Genomic DNA, 16,164 nt, shown 5'->3' with positions numbered 1-16,164 from the left:
TCAGAAGTAGAACACTCATCTGGCATGCACAAGCCCTTATTTGATCTCTAGAATAGCCTCCCCGAAACTGTTTATAAACAGACATAAACAAACTAAACATAGTGCCAGGTCTGTCACAGTGATGCTTACCTCGAAGACTAGAAACAAAAAAGTCTCATCTCAAAACCATAGACTCTTCCCCCAAAGTGAAGAAAATGAAAATGAAAACCAAATCATAAATGCTGGAGCATCTCTAGTAAAAAATCTTGGACCCATACCTGACTCTATACAATATAATCATCACAGTGAGCCAAAACATAAATTTTAAAATAGCAAACACTTAGGCTTCTATTTAAACAAAACACATGGAATAAGTATATTTATAACACTTTTCTCCTAAAACTGAATAAATAATGATAACGGCAAAATAGTTGTTCAAGAAGCTATGATTTTCTTTTTTCTTTTTTTTTTTTTTTGTGGAGGGGGTTATGACATAAAGTTAGATTTTGTTGTTGCTGTTTTTTACAAGTTTACTGTTTTCTCAGATTCCAAAGCATTTTCATCACGTAGGAGTACACACTGCCTGAAGTGGAGAAATGGTGTGATCTTTTTCAGGTAAACTAATTATGAACATCTAGAGAACGAGCGTTTGGAAGCCTTTGGAAACTCAGGCACCTGGATGATGGTTTCGGGTGATCTCTGACTGCACGCGAGCTCGATGGCGTTGGTGTTGGTTCAACACCTTCATCTTCAAGTTGTTTTCTTAGTTCTTTCTCTCTGTTCATTTCTTCCTCTTTTTCTCTTGCTTCTGAAGATTAAAAGTAAAAATAATTTCCAACAGTTAGACTTTAGAATTTATCAATATTCGGCTGAAAGTCACACATATGACTAGAGGGGCTGAGGAAGTAATTCAGCTGGCAGAGTGCCTTCCGAACCATACAGAGACCTGGGTCCCGTCCCTGGCACAGCGTGAACCAGGTGTAATGGCACACACCTGTAACCACAACACATGGGAGGTGGGAGCACAATGGGAGCCAGGTGTGATGGCACACACCTGTAACCACAACACATGGGAGGTGGGAGCACAGTGGGAGCCAGGTGTGATAGCACACACCTGTAATGGCAACACATGGACGGTGGGAGCAGGAGTTCGGGGTCACCAGTCTGGGTTTCCTGAGGCCCTGTCTCAACAAAATAAAAAGCTGGGCTAAAGAGATGGCTCAACAGGAAAGGTTGGGTGTGGTGGCACATACACCTCTAACCTCAAAGCAAGGAAGAGGCAGGTGGATCTCTGTATGGTCCAGGCAAGCCCAATCTACAGAGGTAGAACTCTAGCCAGGGCTACATAATGAGACCTCTTGGCAAAAGGCCCATGTTTGGTTCCTAGCAGACACATCAGGCAACACACAACAGCCTGTAATGCCAGCTCCAGGGGCATCTGATACCTCTAGCCTATAAGAGACCTGCACATATGTGCACATACCACATACAAACACATAATTAAAAAAAATAAAAATAATTTAAGCGACCCCTACATTATTAGTAACAGCAAAAACTAAACAGCCTACAGCACAGCCACTGAGAAAAGTTAAACACAGATATAATGTGACAACAATCCTACTTCTAGGCATATACCAGGAGAAACAGAAGAGAGCCCAGAAGGAAAAAGTTGTAAGCCGAAAGCCAAAAGCTTACTAGTTCAGTTGATAACCCAGGAGGAACGGGCCTACTAGCTCATCTGACTGCCCAGGAGGAAAAAAACCAAAAGCCAAAGCCCTTTCTTCTCCACAGTGTCTCAAATACTCTTCTATCAAAGTCCCTCCTTTCTACTTAATTCTTGTCATCTGATTACTTGGTCTGCCTCTTGACCTAGGGTAAACTTTATTAAATCCTCTGTACAGAAAGCTCTTGGATTGAAGCTGTGTGCTAGGGCTGAGCCACACCATAATCGTCTGTTTACACTAAACAGAAATGTCTTGGATTAAAGGTGTGTGCTAGGGCTGAACAGCACCAAACAAGAAACATGTTTTTATAGTTGACAGTCTCAGAGTTCAAAGTTGGATCAAATATCTTGCAACAGCAGAAAGGTCGGGACAACCTGTAGGAGTTGGGTGTTGGATCTTGACCTGAGGGGGTCTGGTCTGGCAACAAGCATCTTTACCTGCTGAGCCATCTCACTGTTTCCCATTTTTAAATGGATGATCCTGTATAGCTCTAGCCATAGCCCATCTGTATAACTAGCCTATAAAACTGAAGCTGAGTAAGAGGCTTTTTTCTTCCTGGGACATTGAGTAGGAAGATCAGATAGGTGCTTTCTCTGCTTCTCTGAGCTAGCAGGTTTTCACTCCAGCATTTGGCTCCTGAGTCTTCACTGGTAAAACTGAACAATTTGGTATTTTGCTTCTTATTGCAACATTGTACAGGTCCCCCATAAACACACAATAGATAGATACATAGATTGATAGAGAGCTGGATGGATGGATGGATGGATGGATGGATGGATGGATGTAATTAAATGATTTTAATGGAGCTGGTTAGTGGTGGCACACATCTTTAATTCCAGAGATAAATATGCAAATAAGTACAATTTAAAAAGTTTTAATAAAGCTGGTTGGTGGTGGTGCACATCTGTAATTTCAACAACAGGGAGACAGTCAGATCTGTGACTTCAAGGCCAGCCTGGTCTATAGAGTGAGTTCCAGGACAGCCAAGGCTACACAGTGAAACTATATCTTGAAAAAAAAATTAAAAAAACAAAGTTTTAATAATTAAGGAGCTGGAAAGATGGCTCAGTCAGTAAAGTGCTTGCCATACAAGAATGAGGTTCTGAGTCCAGATCCCCAGCACCCAAGTGATTTTAAGCTAAGCTCAGGTGAGTGCATCTCCAATCTCAGAGCTGGGGAAGTGAAGACAAGTTGATCCCTAGAGCTAGCTTGCCAGCTAGATTCCCCTGCCTATCTGAATCAGCCAACTCCAGTTCAGTGACAGACCCTTACTGAGACTCCGGGGCCAACTGTGGTAGCACACACCTTTAACGCCAGTCCTTGGGAGGTAGGGATACCTGGATCTGTGTGAGTTCAAGATCAGCCTGGTCTACACAACGTGAACTAGGTCAGCCAAGGCTAAATACAGACCATGCCTCAAGATAGATAGATAGATACATAGATACATAGATAGACAGAAGATAAATGAAGTGGAGATTGATGGAGGAGGACATCTAACTTCACCTTCTGGCTTCCATGTGCATACATAAATATACATATCAATTTTATTTAGATGGTTGAGCTGGTCAAGCAATAATAATCCCAATACTCAGAAGGCAGAAGCAGGGCTACAAGTTTAATGTAAGCCTGAGCTACACACCAAAATCTATCCAGGGCTTTAACTTGGCCCACCCTAACATCTACCACATCGATGTACAGCTGGAGTGCATGAAGGGGACTACAGATCCAAAACTACAGGATCTCCATGAAACAGGGCAACAAGATATTTGAGAGAAATCCCAGTGAGGTTCCAGTATTGCCAGTGCAGCAGAAGCCAGAGGCCTCATGCCAGACCACTGACTCAGTGCAGTGAACACCTGCAAACAAGTAAGTATGAACAAAAGGGTGTACTGTGGCATACACTGACACATGAGACATTTTTTTCCTCTGCTGTGGGAGAGGTTGCAAGAACTGAGGGCAAGTAAGAAGAAAGAGGGAATAAGTAGGATTGGGGTGTATAACGTGAAATTCACAAAGAAACAATAAAAAGTTTTTTTAAATAGAGGTTTAAGATAATAAATGATGTATCACATCTTTATACACTGGAATAGAAATTATCAACCTAAATGGCCAACACTGAGAAAAGAATTGAACAAATTACATTATTATATAAAGCACAATAAAAACAGTGATGAGTATTTATTTTCTAGTCAAGAGGGGAAATTATCAATAGACTGTTAGAACAATTTTTTCATTCATATTGATGAAACAATATAGTAGCAGAATTACATACTATTGTGAAAAAAAAGTGGCAAATATAGACACACTGAACAAACACTATGTGAAAAACAATGTACTATGTAAAAAGATAGACCAAAGGAAGGAAAACATACTCAGAAGTGAAATGCTGGATAACTCCCTTCTCAGTGTTTTAGGCTGGAAGCAGCTCTCATTCCTTTCTGACTTCCCTATACTGGACCTTTTACCAGACTTCCAAAATCATGAGAGATTTTCAACTACAATAAATCTCTAGGGGTTAGTTGGTGGGTTTTTAGACATAAAAAAAACTTATCCAAAAAAGAATTTTTTTCCTCTGCTAATCTTACTTGGTAACTGGGAAGGGCACATAAGAAGTAAACATGAACAGTTTAGCTTTCTTTTGCTAATATCCCAATAATTTAAAAGAATCTAACTTTATTTTTTAAATAGTAAGGATGATAATTGTCACCTACACTTATAATTCCAGTGGTTGGGAGACAGAAGCAGGATTGAGACCCCTATCTTAAAAAAAAAATTTTTTTAATTAAGTCAAAATTTTAATTAAATACTATACACCTGAAGTTAAACAGTGACAAAGGGCTTTATAACAACCATATTACATTCTTTGGCATTTTTGTTGTTGGGCCATAGAAGACAAGGAACAAAGAGATACCCAGCAAGTATTTAACAGAAACTAATTAAGGCTGGGCAGTGGAGGCACACGGCTTTAGTCCCAGCACTGGGGAGGCAGAGGCAATTGGATCTCTGTGAGTTTGAGTCCAGCTTGGTCTACAGAGTAAGTTCCAGGACAGCCAAGGCTAAAAAACAGAGAAACTCTTTTTGAAAAACCAAAAAATAAAAATGAAAGAAACTAATTGAAAGACATGTTAATACAGAAAATAAGAACTTTCCAGGAATAGGCAAGGCAAATGCTAATTTTTCTGTGCTCTCCACTGAACTAGTGTGGCAAAGAGCCAATATTCTGATGCCCAAGGCGGCTAGGCAAAATAAAGAACAGAAGCCTAGTAGTCAGCTTAATAAGTAAGAAGCTTCAACCCTATCCTTACCTGCTCTTGGTCAATCCTTCCACATTTGCTCTCTAAACTCACTCTCTTTGAGGTTTTAAGGCATATTCTCTCCCTAATCAGGACAGTATAAAAAGGCAGGAATTAGTAGCTGTCTACATACCAGCCATCTCCCCTTTTATCCTTGCTAAGAAATTCACTCTTTCTTCTGCAGGTAGTAGGCAACATTGTGCTTCTGGTCATGCTGGGCCCCTCCCTGGCCAAGGAAGGTGGAACTTGATTCCAAGTTATAATATATTGCTCTTTAATGGCCATTTTAGAAGTGGCACACTGTACCTATACTAGCTATACAGATTTTACTCTGAAGCAGAGGAGCTCCGAACAGTACCCTACATTCAGGGTCCTCATCAGTATTTGACAATTAGAACCTCTGACAATTGGGATCATGAATTCAGTTATCTCAGGACAAACCAACACCCTACAGGTGGCAAAGCAGGAAAAGGAGGAAAACTTCATGGTCCTCATGCCACGACTCAAAATACAACCGCCCCATGCTAGGATTCTTGTCCTAAGAGATGCTAAATTTTTCTTACATGAGTCATTCTTTAATTGAGTCTTCCATACTGTCTCTGCAAGGAACAGAAAGCATGTTGCCATTAGCCTTAATTTAACACAAATTAAAGTTAATACATAAATGGAGCTTACCAAATGCAAGGTGCTTTTAAAATTTTCCTACAAATTAATCTTTTTAACAATCTCAAAAGCAGATACTATTATCCTACTTCACAGCTGAAAACTCCAAGACATAAACAAATTAACTTGACCACTCAATAGAAACATTAGTTGCCTCGGAAACAAAATTAGGTCTGGGTCCTTGATGTGACTAGACTCTCTAGAGGCCATAAGGTTAACTAATAACCATGTCCTGCCTTATGATAGTTAGCATGTGTCTCTTCGAAAAAGGCCTATCAAGTATGACCTTCAGTACGGGTTTCTACACAGACCTGCCCACTACCAGAGTTTCCTAACAGTGACTAAGTCTCCAAATTACTTGTCTCATTCTAGTGAAACATCTGATTCTCTTTTGATCTTTTGCCAGGCTTAGTGGTACATGCCTAAGTGGTACATGTGCTCAGGACAAAGGATCTCTGAGTCCAAGGCTAGCCTGGTCTATATAGCAAGTTTCAGGCCAGCCAGAATTACATAGTTAGTTCCTATTTCAAGAAACAAACAAAAGCTAACTTTTATTTTTTCTAACTACCAAAACTTCAACTTTTCAAGTAAGGGATATTTTGTGCTAATTTATTACTTCATTAGATTAAAAAAAGGGGGGGGGGATTCACAGAAGATACTTTAGGGAAAAAAAATAGTGTTTTCATTATGGGCTGAGGAGAAACCAAAGCTAACCAGGATTCTACAAACTGTAGGCACCTTGGGATTTGTACCTGATGCAGAAACAAGTATCATTGAAAACTCTAAATATGCCTTGCCTTTACAAAAGCAAACCTACTGCCCACACATTTTTTTTCTTCCAAGGGTCTCCATATCAATTTTGAGTAACCATTTCTCTAAAAGCACCATATTTTATGCATGTTATTCCAGTGTTCAGCAGGACACAGTAGGATTACTATGACTCTGAGGTCAGCATCAGCTACGTACACATTGAGTTCCAGGTTAGCCTGGGCTACAGAGACCTTGTCTCAAAATAGAAACAAAACCAAAAGTCAAGAAAACAAAAATTACTAAAAATATAAATTTTAATAATTTCCTAGCATGATTTACCCATAAGAATTAAATGTGAAAATATTTCACTTCTTTATTTATACCAACTCAGGGGCCTACCATGTCATGAAGATTTATACTTAACTTTGATAAATTTAATAACAAAAGACTAAGAACGCAAAATTAGATGCTGTTACTTAACCTATACTAAGCACATTAAACATGACAATGGGGCTACTATGAACCAAGCTAAGCACTCTAATTATTAAAGCAAATAAAAATAAAGAGACTTAGCTTCAAAACATAGAAAACATTAACCTTACAATGTTTTCTAAAGTATTATGGAATACAGGTATGAAATAATTCCAAGAATAAGTAAGATATAATCTAGCCAGTGGAAGGATAACTACAGAAAAGTGTTTGAAGGCTTTGGCTGGGCGGGGTGGGGCACACCCGTAATCCCGCACTCCGAAAAATGCAGGCAGGCGGATCTCTGGTCAACAGAGTATCCACGACAGCCAAGGATACACAGAGAAACTTTGTCTGGGAAAAAAACAAAGTGTTTGAAGTCTTTAAACAAATAAACAAAAAAAAGTCTAATTTGTAAAATTTCTTTCAGTATTTTTTCTCTTTTCAGATATTAAACACATTCAAAGACAGGCATGGTGACACACATCTGTAATCACAGGATTTGGGAAGTAAAGGTATAAAAATCGGGAACTCAAGGCCATTCTCAGCCACACACCAAGCCTGACATACTCCCCTAAGTAAAACTTGGGTGACAAAGGAAAGACATCAATACCAGCAGTAAGAATCATGATGCATATTACAGTTTGTCCATTTATAGAGAAATCAGGGCCAGCAAGTAAACAGCATACAAAAGCACTTGCTGCTGAGCCTGCTGAGCCAAGCTCAAGCCCTACATCCCATGAGACCCCTGCAAATCACCCTGACCTCCCCCTACACACACATACCTTCATACCGCACACACTCACACACACCATACACACATACACCTCACACACACCATACACACATACACCACACACACACTCACACCACATACACACAAATAACTTTTTAAAAGTCAGTGAAATTGCATATGAACTTTAATTTTATAATCTGAATATAATTTAATGGCCAAGGCTAGAACACAAAAATAATCTCTTAAAACTCTTTCAATGAATAATTTCCCACAGTATGTGATTGCTTCTATATGTACACAAATTATCCCAAACAGCACATTAAAGTTAAGAATAATTTTGGTTTTTCTTTTTCAACTAAATGTTCAGTAGATAGTCACATGTTCAGATCAGTAGAAGCCATAATTGAACAGAGAATATGGCACTAGGCCAAAAAAGTTCCACAACCCTTTTTTTTTTTTTTTTTTTTTTTTTTTTTTTTTTGAGACAGGGTTTCTGTCCTGGAATTTACTCTGTAAACCTAAACTGGTCTCAAACTCAAGAGATGCCTCCCAAGTGCTGGGATTAAAGACGCACGCCACCATACCAAGACACAAACTTTTTTAATGTACAAACCTAATCATTCTTCTAAACCCCCTCTTAAGTGGTATGCATGTATATATGCTTTAGAAAAAAACTACAGAAATTAAAAAGAACACCTAAATAGTACTTTACAAGGCACTATGTCCAAAGTTTTACCCTGTCCAAGAACTTGCTGAGGCAGATGATAGCACACCACCAGGTGGAGATAAAAATTGTTTGAAATCCTATCCAGTTTTCTTCATATAGTAGAATATGGAGCTACTTTTAAAACCTAGGTTCTCCAACCTAGAATGCCAAGCTCTAATAGGTTGGGCGATTTAAAAACCACCTCCAAATAAGAAGGATTTTACTTATTTTTAAAGTAGTATTTGGACTGGTGATATAGACCCAGCTCTCACAAAGCATATTGGGCACCACATTAAACTGGGCATTAGTATTATACCTCTGTAATCCCAGCACATGAAAGGTAGAGACAATAGGGTCAAGGCTATATATAGTTTCTAGGCCAGCCTGGGCTACATGAAACTGTGCCTCAAAAATAAATAGGTATACAAATAAATGCATAAATAAATGCTATTATTATAGTTCTAAATTCAATTTAATCTCCTCAAACGTGTGTTGAGATGCTGCCAGGAACTACATAAATTAAATAAAGGAAGCGCTGTTCAAAGCATTTTGTATGAGACACCTAAATATGTCTTGAACTGAGAGTACAAATAATTCAGTAACACCTATGTGTTTGAAATAAAAACCCCAGATAACATGCTTTTTTTTTCATCATTAAAACTGACCTTTTCAGATATACTGGAGTACAGCCTAACATGCATTTTGTCCTAATTTAGGACAAATCGGAAATTTAGGAAAATCCTTCCGATTTCCTGAGCAATAGGAACTGTCTTTGGTTATTCACCAGGCCCATTCTGGCCACACCAACAGCCCTGAAGTCAGGGAGGGTCCCTAACTAGCCCCACCACTGGAAAAGTAAGTGCACTGGGATGTCCTCATCCTATGAAAGCTTCCGGGAAGTACTGGATTTGATGACTCTAGACTGGCTCAACAGGAGTGGGTTCAGAGAAGAACCCAGCTAACCCACCGAGTCCCTTCACGAAGCTGTTCATGTGGGATAAGAGACAAGCTCACACTCTAGGCCCTGTGACTGGGATCTGAAGTTGAAGAAACCCTGTGATATCTTTAGGCAGACAACAGCAAAACTGAACCGGACGCTCAGCTGGTGCCTAGAGATTACCTGTTTGCTTTATGGTGAGCAATTCTCACACATAAAAACATACTGGTTTTACAAGTACTGAGTAGAAAAAAACAGTGCAGTTCATCTTTTTAGAAGATACTGTGTTGTTTTTTCCCAGCCGGCCCCATGCACATGAAGGTCAGAAGTCAACTTCAAGTGTCAGTCCTTGCCCTCTACCATGTGGGACTGAGTACTGCAGACAAGCTGGCCCATGCATCCCAGGGATTCTCCTGTCTTCATCTCCCATCTTCCAGTAAGAGCATTGGAATTACAGATGCCACCATGTCTAGCTAAACATGTAGACAGATACATGTATGTACTATTGAACATGGTGGTACATCCCCATGATCTCAAAGTAAAGTAAGATGATTGAGAGTTCAAGGCCCGATGGTCTTAAAAAAAAAAAAAAAATGAACAGGGTACTTTCACAGGTAGAGAGCTGCCTAACCGTTTGCAAGGAACTGGGTGCAATAAACTGCAGGGGGAACAGGCAACAGGAGGGGGAAGATATTTATTGATGACACAACATGGCTAAGATTTGCTTCAGAATAATCAGAGAGGAAAAGCAAACAGAAGTAACACTAGCCATAAGGATTATAGTAGTTTAAATGGTAACAGCTGTGGTTTTGAAATTTTCCATCATGAAGTTTAAAGTGGTAGCAGTAGTAGCAGCCAGGCATGTCACATACCTTTTTTCTACTTGGAAGTACACGGAGGTGGATGTCTGAGTTAAAAGCCAGTTTAGCCTACATACCAAGGTTCAGACTACACAGTGAGACCTTCTCTTAAAAGAAAAAAAAAAAAAAAAAAAAAAAAGGCTAGGCAAGGTGGCGCTCACCTGTAATCCCAGCACTTGGGGAGGCAGAGGCAGGTGAATCTCTGTGAGTTTGAGGCTAGCCCGGTCCACAAAAACAAACAAGGCTACACAGAGAAACCCTATCTCAAAAGACAAGGAGCTGGAGAGATGGCTCAGAGGTTAAGAACACTGGTCCAAAGGTCCTGAGTTCAATTCCCAGCAACCACATGGTGGCTCATAACCATTTATTGTAAGATCTGGTGCCCTCTTCTGGTGTGCAGGCACACACGCAGACAGAATGTTGTGTAAGTATAAATAAATAAATCATTTAAAAAATATGTAATAAAAAAAGTGGAAGGGGAGGAGGACCTCCCCTAGCAGTGGACTGGGGGAGGGGCTATACCTGGAATACAAAGTGAATAAACTGTAATAATTATTTTTTTAAATGCTGGAAAATAAAAGTGGACATGGTGACATACACCTTTCATCCCAGCATTCAGGAAACAAAGGCTGAGGATCTCTTTTAAGTTTGAGGCCAACGTGGTCTACATAATGAGTTCTAAGACAGCCAAGACTACAAAGTGAGAGTCGGTCTCTAAAAATGTATATATACATAGCTGCCTTTTTTTTTTTTCATAGCTGCCTTTTATCAGACAAAATAGGCTTACTTCCAAAGGCATTAGCTTCAAGTTCACCAACCGAATATTAAATACTAGGCTAAATAACTCCTCATTTTACATTTTGAGCATTTTATTTATTGTTTTTATGTGCATGAGTGCTTGGCCCGCACTTATGTGCGGCTATAGGTAGAACCTCCACTATGTGTGCAGCGTCCACAGAGGCCAGAAGAGAGCATCCCATCCACAGACACTAGAATTCAGATTATGAGCCTTCAAGTAAGTGCTGGAAATTCCACCCAGGTCCTCTGGAAGAGGAACTAGAGCCCTTAATCTCCGAGCCACCCTCCAGCCCCATAATTCATCATGTTAAAACCAAAACCAACTATTGGGCACAGTGGTGCACTCCTGTAACCCCTGCTACTCGGGAGGCTGAGACAGGATAACTTGATCCATGAGTTCAAGCCCACCCAGGGTAACATGGTAAGATACCATATCTCTTCTTTGTCATTAAAATGAAATTTCGGTATGCTCAAGACGCTCATTGAGTGGTTCAAGACTCATGTCAAGACGCTCATGAGTGGCTCATTCCTAAATCTCAGCATTTCGGAGGAGCCTGAGGGAGATACACTGCCAGAAATCAAGGCCAGACTGTTCTAAGTAGGGAGTTCCAAGTCAGCCATGATTACATTGTATGATCCTGTCTCAAAACTACAAAAAAAAAAAAAAACAAGAAAATAAAAAAAGACAAAACAAATTAACATTACAAGTACTATCACAGCACTGATTTAAATCCAGTTTTTCTCAGACTCTAGACCTTCCTCTAATGTAAGAGAGATCTGAGTTAGACCCCAGAAAAGCACAGTGCCCGTGTCCTCTGAAGACCCTGAGGTAGTACCTACAACTGCCAACCATCTGGCATCAAGCCAGTCTGGAAATAAGGCTTCATTATGTGTCTCCTACAGCTCATTAAAGCAGGGATTCAACAGCAGCAGCCACATTCAGTGTATGTCACAATGTTCTATACTGTCTGGGTCAACAAGCAATGGTGACAGCCACCTCTGGCCCAGCCTTCCAAATACTGGTTCCGCTGTAAGCAGGAAAGAAAAAATGAAAGTCAGATAGAGGCGGCAGGAGAGATAATAAGAAACTGCTATTCTGCTTCCTATAAACTATAATAGTGAATCCTTGTTTGTTCATAAAACACACTGTTGTCATTGTTTAAATTTTATGTGCATGAATGTTTTGCGTCATCTTTGTCTGTGCATCACATGTGCCTACTCCCCACTGAGACCCATAGAGAATACCAGATCTAGGACTGGAGTCACTGCAACCATGTGAGTTCTGGGAATCAACCCATGTCCTCGTAAGTACTGAGCCATCTCTGCAGCCCTTATCAAACACAGCTTTACAAGATTCTGGTATGTAGACCATCTTTATCCAAGTAAAACACAATTTTTTTCATTTTTAAAGAGGAAAATAAAATGCTTTAAATTCTGTTTAAAAAACAATCTCAACAATTCTGATTTAAAGATGGGTGTCTGTAAATAAAAACAAAAGTTTTCCCCCCTGCTTTATCACTGTCAGCATAATTATATAATGTTCATACAGTACTGAAGCCAATTGAAGGGGAAATATCTGTGCTGCTTACCAAGTGTTTTCCGGCTCCTTTCCACAGCTGTCCTCCGAGTTTGCTCAAACATGGCCTCCAAGTCAAATGTACGAGCTTTCTTTCCTAGGAGCAGAGCAAACATCAGTGTGACCAACCACCCTGCAATGAGCTAGCCAGAAGCTTTATGCACTCCAGTGTTACTTACTGACCAATAACCACTCAGTCTGTCTACATGATAGCATGTTTCGTAGGTAATGATAAAACAGTAAGATATATACTAGTTCACTTGGGACCAGAAGTGTTTCAAGAACTAATAGGTTTTTCTTGTTTTTTTAGTTTAGAATATTTCTACACAGATATTACTACCTTAGCAATTCAAAATATAAAATACAAAACTTTTTTTGTTGATGGTTTTTCTAGAGATATAGTCTTGCTTCACACCACTGGCTAGCCTTGAACTTATAATCCTCCTGCCTCAGCCTCACAAGTACTGAGATTATGACAGATATCTACCAAACAGTAAGCCAAATTCCAAAACTTTTGAGCACTAATAGATTGTTCAAAGAGTACAAATTTCAGATTCAGTAGGAATGGGAAGCGACCTAATATCAGCCACTTTCTCTACCTCCTCTATTTTATCTAGATGCCTACATCTTGAAAGAATTTGATCTGTCAAGGAAAATAAGAAATATCCATACTTTTGATTCTCAGAATTCTGAGATTCTGCATACACCTGTCTATACTCTCAGCACTTAGCATACAGAGGCAAAAGGACTAGAAGCTCAAGATCATCCTTGTCCATGCAACAAGTTCAAAGTGAGGCTGGAATAAATAAAGCCCTCACTCAAGCCAACTTATGTAAAAACAATAAAATAAAAAAATAAAATAAAATAGAATAGAAAGACTATCCCATATGGCCCACTGCATTCAAAGAAGTCCTTAAGGCAAAGATACAAAACTGGTATGGGAGAATTTAAGAGACTCAAATCCTGAGAAGAAATCAAGGCACTACAGCTGACTTAAGCTTGAGACATGAGAATTAAAGATGTTTGAAGGAGCTAAGGAATAGCCAGAAAGCAAAGAGCTATTTCAATCCTACTACCAAGAACTGTGTTGTTCACAGAAGCAACGTCCTCACCCTAAACACAACACAGCTACCAGATTAGAGCATGTTAGAGGAAAGAGGGACAGAGCAAACAGTCATCCTCAGCTACATGGGGAGTTGGAGACAAACCTGGGCTACTTGAGGCCTTGGCTGAATAAATAAATAAAAATAACAAAAATAAATAAAAACCTTCTAACATAACCTAGGCTACATAACCCAGGCTAGCTTTAAACTTGAAAGTACCTGCCTCAGCCACTCAATTACTAAGATTCATGTATCAAGTAGTTAAAAGTTTTGTTTTCACCTTGCTTGTTTTACTTTAGTAAATAACAGTACCTAATTTGTTGGTAGATATAGTTAAGATGGCATTCCTGCATTCTGTTAGCTCTGTTAAACAATCTGTTAGAAGGGCCTCAGGCAGTGACTATCCACAAGGTTCTAAAGTCAGTGGTCTACTAGCTAAGCCATGGAGGGCTTTGCCAGAATAGGAGGCATGTACAATGCAAAGCCCTGAATCAATTCAATCCTTCAACAGAGCCAAAAGGAAAAAAAGAGGGAAAATAAGAAAAAGAGAAATTTGTTTGCCTTTCTTGGTTTTTTTCAAGACACGGTTTCTCTGTATAGCCCTGGCTGTCCTGGAACTCATTCTGTAGACCAGGCTGGACTCAACCTTAGAGATCCACCTGCCTCTGCCTTCAGAGTGCTGGGATTAACAGTGTGTGCCACCACACCCATTGAGGTTTTAAAAGATAAACACCCAATCTTTACTTTTACTCTTAGTAACTTTCTAAATAAAGTTACACTGACAACTATCAGTAGATTACAGACTCGTGTTACTCATGAGAATGCTTGTTAGAAGCTAGGGAAGTGACTCAGTCAGTACACCATTTGACACTCAAGCATGAGGCCCTGTGTTCAGATCTCCAGGTGGAAGACCTCTAGGACTTCCTGGCTAGCCAGCCCAGTTAAACCATGAGCTCCAGGCCCAGGGAGAGACACTGTCACAAAATTTGGGTAGAAATTAACTGATGAAGACATTAGATGTCAACTTCTAGCCTCCTGGACACACGTCATACATGAATTCACACACATACATTATGTGCACACATTAACAAAATGTTCTTTTAGCATTAAAAGATGGATTTGCTGTCACACGCCAGCATGTTAGAGGCTGAGGCAGGGGAATCTCAAACTTCAGGCTATCCTGGAATACACAGTCAGCTCTTCCTCCACAAAACAAAAAAGAAATAAAAATAGAAATTACGTAGCGAAAATTTTAAGTGATACAAATTCTATTGTGTAGTCTACTCTCTGGATACTAAAATAAATAAATTTGGGCTAACAGTGTAGCTCAGTAGTGGAACAGGTATTTGGCATGTACGAAGTCCTGTTGAGTCCCCATACTACCAAAAAATGTTTTGGAAGAATATAACACTTGAAAATCTGCAAAATACTGTCATAAAGAACAATGTTTACTCATAAGTATGGTATTAAATTTAAATACCAATAGAAAAACAAACTGAATTTGATTTTCTTTTGGTTTGGTTTGGTTTTTTTGGTTTTTCAAAACAGGTTTTTCTGTGTAGCCTTGGCTGTCCTGGAACTCAGATCTGCCTGCCTCTGTCTCCCAAGTGCTGGCATTAAAGGTATGCGCCATAACCACCCAGCTGCTTTGATTTCTTTTTCTTGTAATTCTCTTAACTTTCTGAGGTTAGAAAGAGGGGCTCGAGAGATGACTCAGCAGTTAAGAGCGTTTGTTGCTCTTGCAGAAGACCCTGATTCCCAGCACTCATATGGTGGCTCACAACCATCTGTAACTCCCATTCCATAGGATCCAGTGCCCTCTTCTGGCCGCCACGGGCACTGCATGCAAGTAGTGTGCAAACATTTTCAGGCCAAGTACCCACTCACACATCTTACGCATAAATATTTGTATATTTATGTATACACATACATACGTATGTATGTATGTATTAAGAAATTAGAAATAAAATACTGTAACTGCCCTTTTATGGCCTGATTACCCAGAGTCCTAGTAGATAGTAAATAGATGAATGAATAAATGAATGAAGGAGAATTACATACATTAGCAGGTCATTTATTCACAAAAGAAATTACAGAACAAATTCCGTTTGATTTTTACTAGTACTAATGTTTTTAACAGATGATAACTCTCTTGAGGCTTTTTTATTATCTTATAACGTGCCATGACTAGGGTATACATTAAGATTGAGGTGAGGATTCTGGATGAGAAAGACTAAACAAAAGGCAGGAACTCGATAAACACTATAATATTTAATGGCCACTAATAAATGTTCATCTCAGAATGGGTCCCGATAATAATCCCTACCAGTTTAGGTCTCCAAGTGTCACCTGAACTGGTCTCCACAAATGGGACCGAAGCAATTCCGGGGACACGGCAGAAGGCGCCGGTCAAAAGTGACAGCTCTCCTAACCTTCACTTTTAAGCCCTCTGCAAAATCAGGCTGGGTTTTGCCCAGGGCAAGTCACTCACCGAAACCTGTGAAGCCCATGGTGACTGCCAGTTGAGGATCGGGTCCCGCCGGGTCTGTGCCTGTCACTGCAGCAAGAAAG

General features: G+C 39.7%; 1 protein-coding gene across 1 annotated transcript in view; it reads right to left on the bottom strand.

Moving 5' to 3' along the window:
• The window catches only part of Wdr70 (WD repeat domain 70), a gene marked incomplete in the record, with an annotated part of 139,360 nt that overhangs the window by 122,982 nt on the left and 214 nt on the right, over positions 1 to 16,164 (bottom strand). The window contains 3 exon segments of the mRNA XM_055601069.1: positions 655 to 787; positions 12,504 to 12,587; positions 16,085 to 16,150. Of these exon segments, the coding sequence (XP_055457044.1) occupies positions 655 to 787; positions 12,504 to 12,587; positions 16,085 to 16,150 (283 nt within the window).

The sequence above is a fragment of the Psammomys obesus genome, unplaced genomic scaffold (genome assembly GCF_907164565.1).
Source record: "Psammomys obesus unplaced genomic scaffold, mPsaObe1.curated_primary_1811, whole genome shotgun sequence".
Lineage (NCBI taxonomy): Eukaryota > Metazoa > Chordata > Mammalia > Rodentia > Muridae > Psammomys > Psammomys obesus.
Note: the sequence above shows the minus strand (reverse complement) of the source record. Positions and strands in the feature narration are given on the sequence as shown.